The sequence below is a fragment of the Enoplosus armatus genome, chromosome 3 (genome assembly GCF_043641665.1).
Source record: "Enoplosus armatus isolate fEnoArm2 chromosome 3, fEnoArm2.hap1, whole genome shotgun sequence".
Classification (NCBI taxonomy): domain Eukaryota; kingdom Metazoa; phylum Chordata; class Actinopteri; order Centrarchiformes; family Enoplosidae; genus Enoplosus; species Enoplosus armatus.
This window is the reverse complement of record NC_092182.1, coordinates 19296549-19314515: the sequence shown is the minus strand read 5'-3', so window position 1 is coordinate 19314515 and position 17967 is coordinate 19296549. Positions and strand designations below refer to the sequence as shown.

Here is a 17967-nt window from a genome sequence, read left to right as displayed (position 1 = left end):
GTCTCCCCCACTGCTAAGCAGTGTTCAGTATTGTATTAATTTAGTTCTTGTCTGACAGTCACAGCTCCACTTCCACCTACAGCTGCAGCTGTGCGCTACAGTGCTTGAAGAGACAGAATGTACGTTCTTGGAAGAGTGCAAGACGTGTACTTTTCCTTTGCACTGTACAGAACTTTATTCGGTTGTTGTTGTCATAGGAAATTCTGCAAATTGTCTGTATGTCTCAAGCAGTTATTCAAGTTCATGATTTTGGTCGATACTCTGATTCAAAGTTTGAGGACATATATTGATGATAACCACCACCAACATTTCTGAAGGTTCATCCCTTCACCTCATCTCCACTTTAAAATTCCTATCAACACAACATGATTCAGACTCAGTAAGCACAGGGCATCACCTCACTTCTCATTCATGCAGCACACAACTATCTGATGCCACGGAGCAGTCAAGTAGCTGGTAAATCCCTCTTTCTCAGACTTGAACAGCATAGTGATCGACATGTCTAGTAGGAGTGTGTCAGCTCAGCCCTGGGGTTTTTTTTTCTCAAGAGCACCATAGTGTGGCCTCCAAAGGAAGATACATGAGTTAAATCCCAAGGAATCACCCAGAGGAAGCAACCTGTAGAAGATGTATTTGAAATGAATTAAATATAATCCGCTTTAAGATAATTTCTCACTAGCCTGAAGGCCAGAGCCCAGCTGCCAGCTGACATTAATGACGACATTTCTCATGAATGAGTGGAAGCCCACAGCAAGAGGCAGATCCATCAGCTTACTAGCTGACCTTCATTTGACGAGAGAGAAAAGGGAGGGAGAGGGAGAGATGAAACTGCAGCAGTTAGTACAGGAGGGTAATCGCTGCTGTCTGTGTCTGTCCTCATGTGCTCCCTGCAGTTTGGGGGGGCTGAAGTCACCTTAAATCAAATATGAGGAAAGCAGTGGTTGGAATCAAAATAGGTGTGGCATGCATGTTGTTGTATTTTGAGTTACAGCTACTCATCTGTCCCAGAGTTTTCTTGTTGTACAGCTAAGTTGGTTACATATGACATGTAGTTACTGGACAGTTAGTTAGACCATGGACATCTTAGCATCAGTATATGAACACTAATGAAGTTGGCATTTGCACCCAGCACCATACTCCACAGCCTTTAATAACACGGAATAGTCGATTTTGTTAGTTTTGTTCTGGAGCTCTCAGTAAAGGCACTTGCACTTTGCATGGATTATGTAAGTAGAAAGGAACTTTATTCCCAGCTGCTCTGATAAAGCTGATCAGGAGTCAGAAGTTGATGGGTTATGGTTGCACTGTGCAAGTATGAATGTATGTAACTGTATAATGCAACGTGTGTGTAAAGCAGCAGGTTCCTGAAAAACATACAAATGACATGATGAAATGACAACATTTTCCCCTTCTTGTCATGCAGGTGGGAAGGAGAACAAGATGCCAATCCTCATCTCAAAGATTTTTAAGGGCCTGGCTGCTGACCAGACGGAGGCGCTTTATGTTGGTGACGCCATATTGTCAGTCAATGGTTATGACTTACGGGAGGCCACACACGATGAGGCTGTGCAAGCGCTGAAGAAAACTGGCAAAGAAGTCATCCTTGAAGGTAACCTGTTTTTCATTCAGAAAAGAAATCAAACCCAGAATCAACTCTGACACTTTTGTATGTCCGTTGTAGTCTTTCTTTCGTTGTCTTCTTTCTATTTTGTCTCTGCTTTGCTGTTAAGACGTTCTGCAGAGTGACAGGAAACTAGGAGTTATCTGTAAGACACATTTGGAAAATGTGTCACAACTATCTCTGTTGCATTATAAAGTACAAAATTCTTGTCTTTCATGAGAAAGAAGGAGCACCACCACCTACTCTGTCTGCACTCCTCAGCTCCAAATAGATACACAAATGGAAACGATGGGATTTTTTGATAGTTGATACATTTCTCCGGCACTTTGGTTGATTTTTCCTTAAGGGCCATACATGATGAGCTGAGAGGTGAGACGATCTGTTAAATCAGAACTTTGATCAGACTTCCTCGGAAACCTCCAAATAATGAGTTGAACTGAAACAGCAAGAGGAAACCAGAGACTCAAAATTCAAGAATATTGTTGTGGCTCACACCTCTGAGCATCTCAGCATGCTAATGAGCAGTCTCTCAGAACATAAAACACTTTTGACACTGATAGAAAGTACTTTTAAGTTCATGTCAGAAGTGAGAACTGTGGAGAACTTACAGACTAAGACCTGCTGTGCATGGTAAGGTTTGCAGTGGAGTCAGCAGGTGTTTGTAGGTGTTTTTCTTTCTAACTCATTCACATGCCAGAGCTAATGTGCTGTATCTCTCTCTCTGTCCTTTTCTGTCTAAGTCATTAGCTGGATGTGTTTGTATGTGAACATTTGCCTAAAAGCATCAGTCCACCAGCAGGTGCGAACAACATGGTGAATCTGAGATGTGATCTTCAGCCGTGAGGACAGGGAGAGGGATTAAAAACAATCTTTCCTCTTGCCAGCTGATTGCATCACAGGAATTCTGCATCTCCCACCAAGCTGACTTCAAGTCACTGGTTTGCATTATAAATTCACACGCTACAAATGAGTGTCTAAAGGCAAAGGTTGAGTGTTTTATACTGGATGTTTCTATTCAAAAAGAATATGTTTTCATCAGGAACCATAAAACTAGATGCTTTGCTGTTTTGCTTTTATTATTCCTTCTATTGATCTGTATATTCTCTGTGTCAAAGTCCGTGTTTTGAAAGAGAGCTCACCCACAGAGCCTAAGCACAGGCTAACAGTTATGTTCAGTGATGTGAGTCGAACAGACGCTTCAGACCGTAGGCACTCTCAATGTATACTTCCAGATGAACACCTTGTGCGTGAGAAACAAACCCTGGTATTTATGTATTTGCAAAACAAAAAAACAGTTTCAATAAACTGAAATAAGAAAAACACGAAACATGACATAAACCTTCCGTTTGAGAAAATTAATTTTAAAACAGGAACACTAAAACCAGAGTTCCCAGTTTTCCATGTGGCGGCGTTTCTGTGGGTTAACTTGCACAGTGAGCTAGCGCCAGTAACTCCAGTCAGCAGAGCAGATACAGCTAGAGCTACAGCCAGGGGAAATCATTGCAAATCCCCCTGCCTTACTTGTCCACAGTCAGGCAGAAAAGTGTTGATATCAGACGGCTCAACCAGTGCTGCTCTGTGATCCGTCGTGTCAGGAATCATTTCATGGGTTTCCCTTCCCCCTGAGGACCTGACAGAGGAGTGAAGAGACGAAAGAGCCTTGGAGACTCACTGAGGGCAGAGGGTTGAGAGTGTGTGTGTGTGTGTGTGTGTGTGTGTGTGTTCAGTGAGTATTTCTTGATGTCCTGCGATTCCTTTGCTCGTGTTTGTGTGTGTACGCCTGTCTGACCTGGAGATTGCAGGACGCACATCTGTAGAGAGAAGCCCTGGAGTATTTTTAGGGAATAGAGGAATTATGGTTTCTGGTCAAAACTTTAGGGCTATGAGCTTTGCTGTTGCAGTTTTTAAGACTCAGATTTTATTTCAAGACTATTTGTGCATCATAAAAATACTTGTGAATACATATGACATGAAGTTCAAGTACAATGTTTATTTTGGTTTTGGCATTTTATCAAGATAGACCGAAACACAGTCAGAAGCAAACTCCTTCTTGGCAACGCTACAGTGTTAAAGGTCAGGGTAACAGTCTTTCTTACATGTGCACAGCAACAAACAGCCACCACTGCTGTGCTCAAGGCAGTTTTCATCGCTCTGCGAAATTCATAACACAGACGGCCTTGACTGAGATCAAGGAGAAACTGCCTCCATCACATTACAATATCTGGAATAAGTGAACACTTGAATCTGTCAGATAAGTACTTTAACAACAGTACTTTAAGGCAGTTATATTAGCGGCCAGATTGACATTCTGCAGGATTTTTCTTTTTTGACACTTAGAAAGAAATATTTTTAATAGCCTGTATTAAGCACATTTCTGCTGGCTTTGATTAAAGCAATTTTGATTGTTGCAGCAGCACATGTAAGGTATTAATGCTGAGCTCTGCTTCATACCTTTAGCATAATAATCAAGGTGAGGAATGTTTTTAATACAATGTATTTCTTTCAGTGAGTTTGCACTGATTAAAAAGCTGTCTCAGAATTGTCTACGTGCAAAAGATTAAAACATTGGAAAACAAGGAGATTGCTTATTAGATTGGTTTTGATGAGGGTTAAGGGTTTCCAGCTGCGCCTATGTGGCACACCATTGTTCACGTAATAGTTTTTTGAATAAATAATATGATTTTAATGTCCCACACAGTTGCTTAGCAGCCAACAGCAGAAGAAAGAGGCAGCACTGGGTAGCTCCCAGGTGTGAGTGTGAATATGTGTAAAACCATCCTCCTCTTGCTTTTCCCAAACCTATTATCATTTGTGCCAAGTCAATCTGTGTGTTTGAAAGGGGAAAAAAAGTAGACTTACTATATGTTCCCAATAGCATGCCCTCTGTTCCTCTTCTTCTGTGTTCCTGTCGCACTGTACATCAAGATGGTGATGGAATAATCAATGTGTGTGTGTGAGAAAGGAACAGTAAACACCTGAGAGGGTCAGATAAATATAACAGACCAGATGAAACCATAAAACCACAGCTGCCTTCATTTCCTCCCAACGACATTTACAGCCTGTGTGTGTGTGTGTGTGTGTGTGTGTGTGTGTGTGTGTGTGTGTGTGTGGGCGTGTGAGCACATGTGCCGTGTCCATACCTGCATGTGTGTGTGTTTTAATAGAAAGCAATCTATTGCATCTTCAAGTGTGTGTATGTGAGCAGAGAGGAGAGGATCATAGGTCATGTTGACATCTCCCCAGTCACACTCACCTTATTATCACACCTGAATGTGCCGTTATAGTAGAGTTATGGGTTCATTTCACAGGGGGTTGTTGTCAAAATAAATTGGGAGATTTATATGTCAATTTTGTAAAAATCACAGTATGAGACCATCGTCAAGCAATTAGACATGGCTTTATGGAGCAAAAGGAATAAATGCGAAATGAAAAAGAAACTGGGACAGAAGTAAAAGAGACTGCAGACATGTATGAAGCAGCTCTACAGGGACTGGATGAGCTTCACTATGTAGCACTGGTCTCTGAACTGCCCCACTGTGTTTCTACCCTATTTTAATTTGGATCCGACTCTCACTGAAAATGCATCCATCATTGCCACCAGCTTGCCAGCCAAGACGAGACGCGTTCCTGTTCCTTCCTACTGTATGAAGAAACCATGGAACAAGGAAAGCATCCGTGTGTGAAAGAAATGATGGGGGGTAGGGATAGTTCAATGGTAAAGCTGTTCCCTGGGCAACCAATGTCTGTCAGAAAAGCCCACACATAGTCAGCATACAACCACATACTTACACACACGCACAAGGTGTGAAGCAGAGAGGAAGGATAAATGGGCTACAAAGGACAGGTCGGGACACTGAGGGGCAGATAGAGTGTGTGTGTGAGTTTGTTTATGGGGACAGGTATATGACAATGTGTGTATGTGTGTGTGCTGTTCATGTATCCTACGTGTCAAAGTGCTGGTACACCATGTTTGGTAGCGTTTGGTAGAATGTAACGTTCTAACGAGTGAGCTGGTGAGGCCTGTTGTGCATAGTCTTGAGATGACCTCGTTAGTATACCAGTTTGGGTTACTGGTAGCATACTTTACCTTGTGGGTCAGTGGCTAAAGGCTGTGGTATTTTCGAAATAAGCTAGTTTGTACGACATATTGTCCGACCACATCTGAATGCAAAAGGGTTTCAGCAGATTCCAAGCGGCTACACTCAAAAGGGGGGACGAAAGACCTGCCACCATTGAGAGGGGCGAGATTGGGATGCAAATGGGAAACAGTGCCCAGTTTCTCCTGTTGTTTGTACACACGTAACATGATGGAACTAGTTGTGTAAAGAAGAAAAAGAGAGCTTAAGAGAGAAGTAAAAACTTGAATACCAGATTGAGAAAAATACTGTGATCTCTCTTATGTACATTAAGGCACAAGCAAATAATTGGTGATTAGCACAATGAAGATAAAATACTGATTCTATCATCTTAAATGACTGAAAAGTAGAATAATTGTATTTGTTTTGCATTTGGGGAGCTTTTCCCTCTTGGCACTTAAAAAGACAGAAATGCACCATTATAAAGTACGTTTTGGCATCAGTCTGATGAGAAAGTTTGACGGTCTTGTTCCATGTGGTTAGGTCTGATATCCAGGGGGACAAGTCTGTTTGTGCGTATTTGTGTGCACATTGAGAGTGAGGGACAGAATGAGGGAGAGCTAGTTTCCTCTGCCAAGACATTTCTGGACACTGCTGGTTCTTTCTGTCCTCTCCTTTTCATTAAGGTAGTTGTGCTCGGGCTCAGTGCACACACACATGGATTAAGTAGGCTTAGTTGTGGAAGCTTTCCCTTGTCTAGAACTTCTTTTAGCAGGGAGGGTACGTGTTTTGGACATGTCTTGTTAGCTGTATCAAGTCTCATGATTTCTGTTATCTACATTGGCTGTTGGCCAATGTGTAAGCATGAACTATTGATCAACTTTGTACAAAGTCCAATGTGTTTGGGAAAAGTGTGTCACATTTGAAGCAAAACAAAACAACCAAAAGATTTAAAGATGTAAATATGTCATTCTCTTGCAGTTCAGTGAAGATATGTGAATATATTTGTTGGTGTAAACAAAAGCCCAACCTTTAATATATTTAACTGTGGCTGGCGAATGGATTAAACAATTCAGTGACAGTAAATGTATAATTTCTCAAGGTTATCGAATAATTTTGTTTGGTTCATTGAAGTTAGCACCACAGTGAAGCAAAACATTTAACCTGCTCACAAATTTAATCTCACTTATTGTCGAATATGATCAGAACCTTTTGCCCGATGGTGTTAAGAGTTGAACCTCAAAACCTTTGTTTCAAGGTGTGTTTGAAAGATAGATCTTATCTTTAACTACTGCACTAATGACCAATGATGGAGGATGTTGGAGAGAGCAGCGCACTCATAAATCAGGTGCAATATTTTTATTTTCAATTCTATAAATCAACATTTTGTCACATTTTGCCTTCTTCAGGAGAAATGAAACCACCAATCCTGGTGATTGAAATCAAAGAGCTCACAGGGCAATCAACAGGAACATAGAGGACATAGAAAGGTAATTCATCAGAGACAGGTCTCCAGAATGTATTGCTTAGTTTGAATTTTTGCATCTACTTTATATTTAATCTGTGACTTCATACTTTGCTGATTCCTAGATTGTGGACATATGAACATTGGAGGCCTTTCTTTGCAATGATTTACTTACTCTATGTGACCTGTTTCTATGGTCATATTGATTGCTCATTGATTTGAATCACCTGTTCTATACTACTATACTATACTACTATCTATACTATCTATACTATATATGTCACTCAAAATGACTTGCAGTGTTTACTTGAATCCTAAATGAAGCAATATGTGTTGACACACAGATGCATAGAATTAAAACTAAATATTTAATCATTTATGAGTGTGCAGCTCTCTGCTTAAAAGAAGATAACCATCAGAGACAAACTCTGTTGAGCTAGACGTGTGTGTGTTGCCACACTGTTTAGATCATTCCTTTCATGCAGGCTATATTTTGAATCTGAGTTACAGACTTTAATGTGAAGTCCCTGTGGACACCGTGGTTGCACTATTGACTGTATTTAATAAATGTGACTGCATCATTTCTCTATAAGAAAGTGCGTTCTTACCGCTTTAAAGGAATGTGTTTCAGGAGTGCTGGAGGTGAGATTAGATTTGAAGAGGTTCATTTGTCTGTGATGAGTGTTAGCTGAAGGATGCTTTGTCAGCGTTCTCAACAAGAGCTAACAGCAAACTTACTCTCTCTCTCTCTCTCTCTCTCTCTCTCTCTCTCTCTCTCTCTCTCTCTTACTGACATGCACACAGCTCGTGCTTCTCCTTGCATCAGATCCTTTAACTGACTGCATTTGTATTGCACGCATGCATTCATACATACAAGTTGTGTTGATCTACAGCTGCAGCACGGTGCCCCTGTTAAACAGCACATGTCGGGTAGTCACTAAAGATCTTCATAATATCACTTAAATATTGTCTGGGTTTTTAATACAAGGACTGGACAGGCAGCCCTTCAGAAGGCTGAAGAGTGCAGACTAGCAGTTTAAGTTACATTTTGCTTTGAGGACTAAAAATCGTATTTCCTATCTACAAATCAAGCTCTTCAAGGACATGTGTGAATATAGCCCCTCAAAAGAAGATACATACCATATGGTCTTTTTAAGCAAGGCCAGCAGAGATACAGTATATACTCCAGCCCTATCTCCCTGCACTGATTCAAGTCTGGTTAAGTGAGTGATTTATTGAGTATAATGACTTTAGGGTGTAAGGTTTAAAGCTCTTCATTGGGATACAGCGTACTGCTGTTGGCTGAGACTGTCTGCACCATTCATTCTCTGTCTAAACTTCATTTTGTACAAGTTCCAGTTCTGTTACTGAAGCAGCACATGCCTCAGTTCTGTTGGCTGTTCACACATAATATAATCTGTAAATAGGCTGTGCACATGTATGCAAGCACATGCACATGAATGTGCACACACACACACAGCCTACTACTTCTACCTGCACTGCTGATTCAGAGGGTGGCCCATGTGTCTTGGACAGGTAGCCAGGGAGGCAAGTGAGATTTTTTTAATTCACAGTTTCTAACTGCGAATTCTCAGGTGGTGTCTTTGGGCCAAGCTGCCTCAGCCCAGTCAGAGATGTGAGAGTTTGGTGTTTCTGTGTATTAGCTAATCTGCTCATCTGGTGGGTGGCAGCAGCATGGCCTTGTGGTTTGGAGTGTTCTCTCCAGTAGCCCTTTTGTTTGACCATTTGTGTCACCAGTTTCTCCAGGAATGCACACCCCTTCTTTTGCAGACACTCTAGCAAAAAAGTGTGTTTCACTGGGAAATAGGAAATGGGAGTTCTCTAAAAGGCCATTTTACACAAATTTACAACAAGAACGGTGCAGATGGATGGTGTGAGCTGATTTGCCTCTGCTCTCATATACATTCTTTCTATTTATATTGTAATCGGACATTCCTCAAATTGATATCGTACAGTCTGAAACAGCTTGCAACCCAGATTTTATTAGACCCATCTCGCACAGTGTGACATGCATTAAACTTACACCATCATTGTTGTCGCACAGTCAAAAGGCACCATAAAACATCTTAAGATCTATTGTTACTCTTGGTTCCACTTAATCAGTAGCCCTTGTGTAAGACACTGTTGTCTGCAGCATGAGAATCATGTCCTTTTCTCTTCTGAGTCAGACCTGCGGGATTAGTACATTCCTCATACTGTCCCCCAACATTGCCTGGATAGTCATGCTGGATTGGTACAGTCACTGGTGTGTCCTCTGTCATAGTGGCTCAGTCTGCTGTCTTTGTCACAGTCCTTGCTTTGCTGACTTCCACTGCCACCTAATGAAATTTTTCCTCAGCAAAACATGTGTGCGATAGTGTCCATTAGACAAGGTCGCAGTGTTATCTGTTGCAGATAAAATTACTTCTGTCATAACTGGAAGAGCAATTTAAAGCCCTGGATTGGACATAGCCTTTTTTATTCTTCCTCTTTTTTCTTAATTTGACCTGCCTGTCAAATTTAATTGCGAGTTGAGAAGTGCATCTGCATGTGGCAATATTCCTGTGTAGACCATGTGAAACCAAACACGGATGGTTTACTGATGAGCCTGTGCACAATTAATACATACATGGTGAACTTGACTATGTGATCAGATTCTCAACTAGATTTTTTTCTGTCTGCTTCATACTTTTGGGATATGTCAGTGACGATATGAATGTATGAACCCAACCAGTGTTGATACTGGATCTACATGTATGATTGGAGGAAGCTTTCGACAGTGTGGTAGTGTGTCAGCCCTGCTTTAAGCAAACATGAGCGACGCCAATAACTGCCTACACTAACGTACAGTTGTGCCATTGACATGCATGTACTTCATCACCTAATTAAAACTTTCTGGCTCTCGCTCCCGTGACAGTATAATTATTACTTTAAAAATAAACCCCTTGAAGCCTGACTGAATCCACATCCCTCCAGTTTCTTACTAGCTATGGGATCTTTTTTCTCAATGCTCACTTTGCTCTCTTCTCCTCAGCTCTGATAGTCTTGATAAAAAGAAAAATCTTCTTAAGTGACTTATTTAACAGTAAAGAGATAAGGGCTTTTCTCTTAATTTCAGATGTATCACTATCTAGATATAGAATTGTTTTGTAGAGCAGTTCGGTGCAGAGTGCAGGTCCATTAAGTCTTCTTTAATTGGCAACGAAATTAAATTCTTTTTGATTTGGTGGTTCAGTTGACTGGTGTGTATTTCAGGTGACCTTCACTGATCCAAGGTAGTCTCATTTGGAGATAAAAACTTCTTTTTGCCGTTATTTTGTCTTTCATGTGGGATGAGTGAAGTTGTCTGTGAAAGTGAGGAATGAGACAGTATTTGTGAATATGAGTTTGGACAGAAATGTGACGCAAAGTTGCCTGTACATTTTCAGCTGAACAGACAGAAAAATACTGTAGTTGGCTGGTTCTCTTCTGTGTACATTTGACGCCAACACACACAAACAGACTTAAAGACACAAACGTAAAACTTAAACTTAAGTTGCTGACTTTATGTTATAAGATGAGCTCACTATCTTAAAATAATGCCGACTTTGTGAAAGAATACATTTCTACTCATTAGAATATGTGGTTCAATAATATTCTTTCTTTACACTGACCTAGATAAGTTGATGTTTTGCCCCCTTTTGCCTGCGCTTGTCGTCTTTCCTGGTTGAAAAACCTTCAATTTATGATTCCTACATATCCACCAAATCTGGGCCAAGGCGTACTTGAAAATACTTTTTTGTGTTTTAGTGCCTTCAGGTAGCACATGTGTGGGTCTTCTCAGGACGCAAGAAGGTGTGTGTGTGTGTGCTGTTATTGACAATGTGCTTGGCACTTTCTGAGAACTAAATCCCACCCATCTGGTGCTCCAATTCTTTAAAGTAAATAATCACTAATGTAGCCATCGCTCAGGAAAGTCAAACATTTTTACTTTCTTGCTGCAAGTTATTTGGAAAAATCCATAATAGTGGCACATATTGTAAGTATTGTTTCATGCCAGGATAGTGTTGCTGTCCTTAGTGTATGGTAAAAGTGACAAAGAATGTTAGCACAGTAATATAAATGCTGAATTATTGGCTTTGTTTTCATGAAAAGTGAATTCATAATTTGTTTTTTCTTTCAGTGTTGCAAACATGCTGCCACTATGCATTACTCTCTTTAAGACTTTGGGTAGAAACAGTCAAAGAAAGACCAACAAAGTAAATTTACAATGTGTGTATTAAAATCAAGTTGTCAGCGGATGTAATCAGGGAATAATTACTGTCCACACCACTCATCTTCTTCTGTAGTCTGGGGTGTGTACTGTAGCTGTTTCTGCCCTGAGCCTCTGTATGTATCCCTGCTGTGAAACCTCTAACCCCTGGACACAAAGCTTGGTTCCTTTTCCTTCAGAGCTGCTGGCCCATGAGGACATTGTGCTTAGACTCAGCGAGGGAATGGATTAACCCGCAAAAATAACATAGCTTTATTAAATCACAACTCTCCCTCAGACCCTCTCTCCCTCTGTGGCGTCAAGTTTGCTTAACAGGCCCTCTCTGAACCCCACTGCCCTGATCCGGGGCCCCTGATAAATTGGTGGCCCAGTCTTTGTGCCACTCTCTCGCTTCATTACAGGCTCAGACTCCACTGAACCATCTCACAGTATTGTGCAGCATGTGCATGTTGGGGATGGAGGAGGAGGGGGGTAGAAGGCATGGGAGGGTGTGTATGCAGCCATTTTTCAGAATAAATGAGTTAATACATATATAACACAAACAAATAAATAAAAAAATAATAAATGACTTTTTCAGCTTTTCTAAAAACTGCTGATGTGCCAGCCATCCTAAATTCATTATTTGTTGTTAACTTTTACTGCTGCATTTTCAACAAGGCTACTGAGGATTTCATACACTTGCACATAATAACCCACTATATTGTCTATGTTTTATGCATCATTCTACCTTAACTTTTCAGTGACATTTATAAAGACAGTGTTCTTTCAAAGCCCATGGTTATTTAAAATTGAGAAACAGAGGTTGGCATCACTTTCATTTTCCTCATTACGAATGACAACGAACTGTAAATGAGGTTCATAATTCTCACAGCAAGTGACTGTTTTCAATCACATTGAGCAAATATACATGAACCTATAAATGGAAAATTGAGTTACTTTGCAATTCAAGCAGGAAACAGATCTCCAGACGCAAAAGGAAAAAAAGAAAAAAAAGAAAAAGTTGGAAAGTAAAGTGGAAATGTCTGCAGCTGAACCTCGCTTTCACTCTGTTCTTGTCCTCTGCCAGATCCTGTTCAAGTTTCCTTCACTTTCACTTTGTTGAATTAGGATAATTAACTCTCCTGACACACTATGCAAAGTAATCAAATCTGTGCTTTGGCAGTATGTGAATTAGTTTAAAAGTCTGATTTGGTGTGCTCTGCCCTCTCTCTCTCTGTCAGCCTCTCTCATACCATATACCCATACCTTCCACACACCCCCGAGGTTGGCATTTATCCATGATTTTAATGAGATGGGCTATAGGAGCGATGAACTTATCTAAATCATTCAGAACAGGGGAAATCGTTGGCTGACTGACGCTGCCAGAAAGAGACGAACATTAATCAGTGAAACACTGGGGACACATAAACCCATACATGAGCTCACAGAGATCACTGACAGGAGGCAAATAAAAAAGTGTACATGCATGCCTCAAAAGAGACATAAACACCACTTGAAGGTTTGGTGAGTCAGAGTAGAAAACAAGCCATGCATTTCTCTGCATTATTGAGCCTGAATGATACTGATGCCTGATGTTGATGCTGCTATGGATATCAACAAATCTGATTTGGTTTATGACATACATAAGTTAGAATTGCTGACAAATACTGAACCTAAATAAACACTTACATCTGCTACCATATATAACTACATTACAAACATTTATTAAATGTTTGTATACCGCTTGTATATACTAAATTGATAAAGTGTACCGGCTTATGTATGCTGTGAAAGATGTTACTCAGTGACAAACCCACAGAGAGTTGTCACCAAACTATGGAGATGCAGTATGCAACTGTTTTTAGCACAAAACGTTCAGATGAACTCACTGTACACTACCTGCCCAGTATCAAACAGCTGACAGCAGAGAAATGTAACGACTAGCTGGTGAACATTGTGGAACATTCAGCAGCTAAAAGGCAAGATTTCCATTTGGAGTTTGTGGAGATCAAAACCAGGACTACTGTAAAAGGAGAGTGAATGTTGGACTCACATTCATCAGGTGGAAAGACACGTCTCCAAATGAATGCTAATATTTTTTCATATCTTTATAAAGTGATGGTATCTCAATGTCCTGTTTACAGCTTGTTGTGTGGCCCAAAAAAAATCTATTTGTCTGACAAATCAAGTTTAAATGTGGTATTACATAAGTAATCAGCGGGGCATTTTACAGTTGAAAAGTAAACTTATTAGTGCTCTCTGGTGGGCAAACATTGTAATGGCATTTCTAAATTTGTCTGAATATCTGTCATTTCTGCGCTGCGATTTCTGTAACTTATCCGCCAACATATGCGCTCATGCGGCCTAAAAGGAGCTCAGATTGGCTGGTAACAAAGTCCATTCTGTTGTATTGGTCGGGCTCAAATCTGTATGTGTTGCTGTTTGCTTGCATACGTTTGTTTAATAAATCTATAAGATATAAGCAACATCTCTCTAGTTGTTGCATTCTCTTTTGCACAGTCCACATCTTAACAGACTCAAAACATAAAAATCCTAATTTTCTACACCATTTAATTTATGATTGGCAGACTTATTAATAGCTTTTTTTTTTCTTTCTTTTACCTCGATTGACCTCAATGTACTGAATGAAAACAGCAAGTGTTCCATAGTGTTGCATAGTTATTTATTATGTTGTTTTGGCCCAAGACATCTTTCCTCGTTGGTGGTGTAACATTGGGACATTCTTCGCCTGACATGGTTTACAGAGCCAACAGCATGCTTCTGAGGTCGCTGACTGGCCAATGACATTCCAGCTGCTCCCACGGTAACCAGTGGCGGGGGCGGGGGGGTTTGACCACCAAGTCAAGAAGCATGTTAATGACTGCCAACTCTATCAGCCTGCTGGTTTTCTGATTGGATACATGTAGAACTCTCAGACTCCTGAAACCATCAGAGTGTGTGGATGCGGACAGAGGTTAATGTTGTGTGGGTTTGTCTGTGTGTGTGTACATATATGTATATTAGGCCATCAACACAATGGAGAATATGTTACATTTTAACTTGTGCTTTGGCAAATTTGGACTGTCCAGGGAACTGGAAGAGGGAAAAAAAAGGAAAAGGTTTTCAAACCACCATTAAGTGAATTGTGTCAAAACTGAATTGGCTGAAAATGTCTGGTCAGGATTTGTGAGGTTCAATGTAAAGACTTTAGCAGGAAAAGCTTAGTGGCAGATTCTGCAGAAGAAGCAAAGAAACTCCTCATACACACAGGCGCACGCACACACACACACACACACAGTACAAAAGTAGTTTCACTGGCTGCCAGATAAGCTAAAGTAATAACAGTGCCATCTCAGCTAATTTTAGCTCTGTATTGAATGTGCCGCCACTGGTATTCATGGCAACGTTTCTGGCTGAGCTTAGCTGTATGTTCGGTCTCTCAGTGTTGCCTGTCTCGCTCTGTCTTATTCACAATCTTCTGTCTGTCTCTTTTCCATGTTGTTCATTCCTTTCCTCCTCCCCCTTCGATTCTCCATCCCTCCCTCCTCTCCTTTTCATTCACTCTGGTTGAAAGCTATCTCGTCCGATTTGTTTTGTGGGGCCACAGCTAATGCCTGACATTTCTAATCTGGGAAACACTAATACGATCATTTCCACATCAGGTTTTGGAGAATAGCAAAGCCTCTTTAGAAAAGTAAATATCTCCTTATACCTGCTATGATTGGTGTTTTCCAGCAGCCTATTCTGCTGTGCAGTTTGCGCAGCATGAAACACAGACATGACCTCAGTATTACATAATAAAGAGTAATGACCACTGAGAATAGAACACTGTTTACATGCCAGATATTAGCACCTAGAGCCATGCTTGCTTTCTCGCTCCTGACTTTCTCCAACAAAGTTGTTACGAAATGTATTCAAAGTGCAGCGCTAGCTACATGACTGAGACATCCTTATCATGAACAGATAGCTATAACTGAAATGCCTGTCTTCAGCTGTCCGCCTGCACTGTGCTGCCACTCGCAAGAGGACTCCATGGAGAAATCCTGCAGCTCTTTCCTATTCAGTGTAGTTGCAGGGAGATCTTCTGTGATGGCTTCCACTTGAAACAATAATGTAGGCAATCCCATTTCCATTCCCAGTCTTGTGGCCTAGCCTGCCATATTGAGATTGACCACATCAATTTTGAATGGCCTTGGTCCAGCAACAAGGAGGCAGTTGGCTACCCTGTGGTACCAACATCAATGGTTTGGCACAGGAACAAATGGACAGAAGCTCATTTCCATGAAACATTACGTATGCAAGTTGACAGCTACTTCAAAGCTGTAGCTAGTACAGATTGGTTGCTCACTTCTTGATACGTGTTCTCAGTCTACACATCCCCAGTATGTCTAGTTTTGTCTACAAATGCACTTTTTTTTCTTGGTACATTGAGCTGATTCTGCATAGTGTAAATGAGGCGAGTAAACAAGTGAAATTCTCTGGCAGAAAGGGGAGAAATAAGCTTTTATAGGCTCTTCAAATGCATTAGGGTGATGTGAGTGTGTATGCTGACAGGTTCATACACAAAACATAGCATCAGGGGGGCATAGAACCAAAACCAAAGTGGTAACTGGAAAGAGCCATTTCACACTCCTTAATACCTTACTGGGATACATGTAGGGCTGGATAAAATGTTCAATATCAGTGCCGATATGATACCTGAGTTTTGGTCCCAAGACCAAACGAAGCAAAGCTTGTTACTTTGAGGAATACAAACCCTTTCTTCATCCAACCCAAATGTCAGAATTCTCAAATGTTAAATATTATTTAAGCACAAGCCGCATTAATAGAAATTTGCCTAAATGAAATAAAACTATGACTTAAATCAGGAATCTGTCAATGTAAAAAAGAATACAAATCTGAGCTTTCGGTAGTCTGTGCTACGGACAGCAAGTCAGTACCAGAAACGTACTGGGACGTGATCCCACACCATTAATATATTACTTTGTGTGCTCGTTTGTGTGTGTTTGCACGTGTATTTACCCGTACTAGTGTGTGAGCAAGTGTTTGCGTTAAACTCAGACTGTGTGTGTGTCGTAAATGTTTGTCCCAGGAAACCATTCTGGTAGACCATACAACGGACGGGATGCTGTTAAAGAGCAAAGAGAGTGAGAGTGTGTGTGTGTGTGTGTGTGTGTGTGTGTGTGTGTGTGTGTGTGTGAGAGAGAGAGAGTATGTGAGTCAGGCATTTTCAATGCTCTTAATCCACAGTGGGGGAAAATAGTCATTCTTCTCAATGATTGTTTAGAGATTTGAAAGAAAAACCTTTTAATGGTGAAAGGTTTGTAGCTTTCAAATATTGAAACAATCCACTTCCCAAACCAAACTGAAAAGGAACTGACCTCGTCTCTGAAGAGAGGGAGAGATTAGAGACAGATTAGAGATCATTATAGAGAAAGAATAAGAGTTTTCAAAAGAATAAGAGTTTGCAGATGGGAAGACAGTGAACATTCTGCTGACTCTGAGGAGCTACTGTATGTTTATAGTTTTCAGCATTTAGGTCATGCCCTTTTCTGCAGCAACTTAAGTCCCTGTCAGACGCGTGCTGTAATCCCTAAATGCTCTGCCAGTTTTAAATGCTAGCGTCATATTTGAAAAAGAAGCTGTCATTTTTTCCATAAACGTCGTTCTGGCAATTTCCTTAGTTTAGGACTACGTAACATTTCTGCAACATTTTAAACTCAGCCCACGTGTGAATAAATGCAGATGCTTTGCCACTAATAGTGCTAATTTGATTGCTGAATGTAGCACATATAGTTGGAACCAATCATGGGAGACAAGAAAGTGACTCTTTACTGTATATTCTGGGTTTTTGATCATATCACAGATTTTAAAATGGCTTGTTAGACTGGAAAACAGACTTTCACAAGCTAAATGCGATACACAGTTATCACAATAAAATGTGATAACTGTCGTGCCACCGTGCCAAGGACGAGATAACAAGTGAACAGTCTCTTGCCTTGCTCATCATATATAACTTCCTGTGGTGCCTCTTCTCGGTTCTGTCCTTTTGAACAGAGTCAGTATGCGTGAAAGCTAAAAATCACTGAAACCAACAGATGAAACAAGCGGTGTTACAGATGTAATGTCTGAGAGCAGCTCTATGGTGAGTTGGAGTTTCTTCTCCTCTAAGAAATTTCAGACGGACCCTTCTGAAACTTTTGACCTTCTCTTTAATCACTGAGTCACTCTGCCACCTCCTGACAGAGGACAGGAATACAAATCTGAATTACTAGTACACTGTTTATAGTGAAATAAAACCATAAAAGACAAGGAGCCGCTACACAGTCCTATATATGATGTACTGCTGATGTTTTAACAAAATAAATGTATGGCTGCCTGTCTGCCTGACTGGCTGGCCCGGGCTCTATTTTGGGAGTAGTGGAAGACCCCTGTCTCACTCCTGTTGTCCTGTGCTGTGACTCTTTAACTTGCCCTCTGGCTGCATGCCTCTTGCACTGTGCAAGAAGAGCACTTCACACTTCCCCAGTGAAACTAGAGCTCTGCCTTCAGCCCTCAGGCTCATGCCTTGCCA

General features: G+C 40.8%; 1 protein-coding gene across 1 annotated transcript in view; it reads left to right on the top strand.

Annotated features, from left to right (window-relative positions):
• The window catches only part of snta1 (syntrophin, alpha 1), a 29385-nt gene that overhangs the window by 5376 nt on the left and 6042 nt on the right, over nt 1-17967 (top strand). The window contains exon 2 of the mRNA XM_070903096.1: nt 1424-1609. Coding sequence (XP_070759197.1) covers nt 1424-1609 — 186 coding nt within the window. The remainder of the gene's footprint in view (nt 1-1423; nt 1610-17967) is intronic.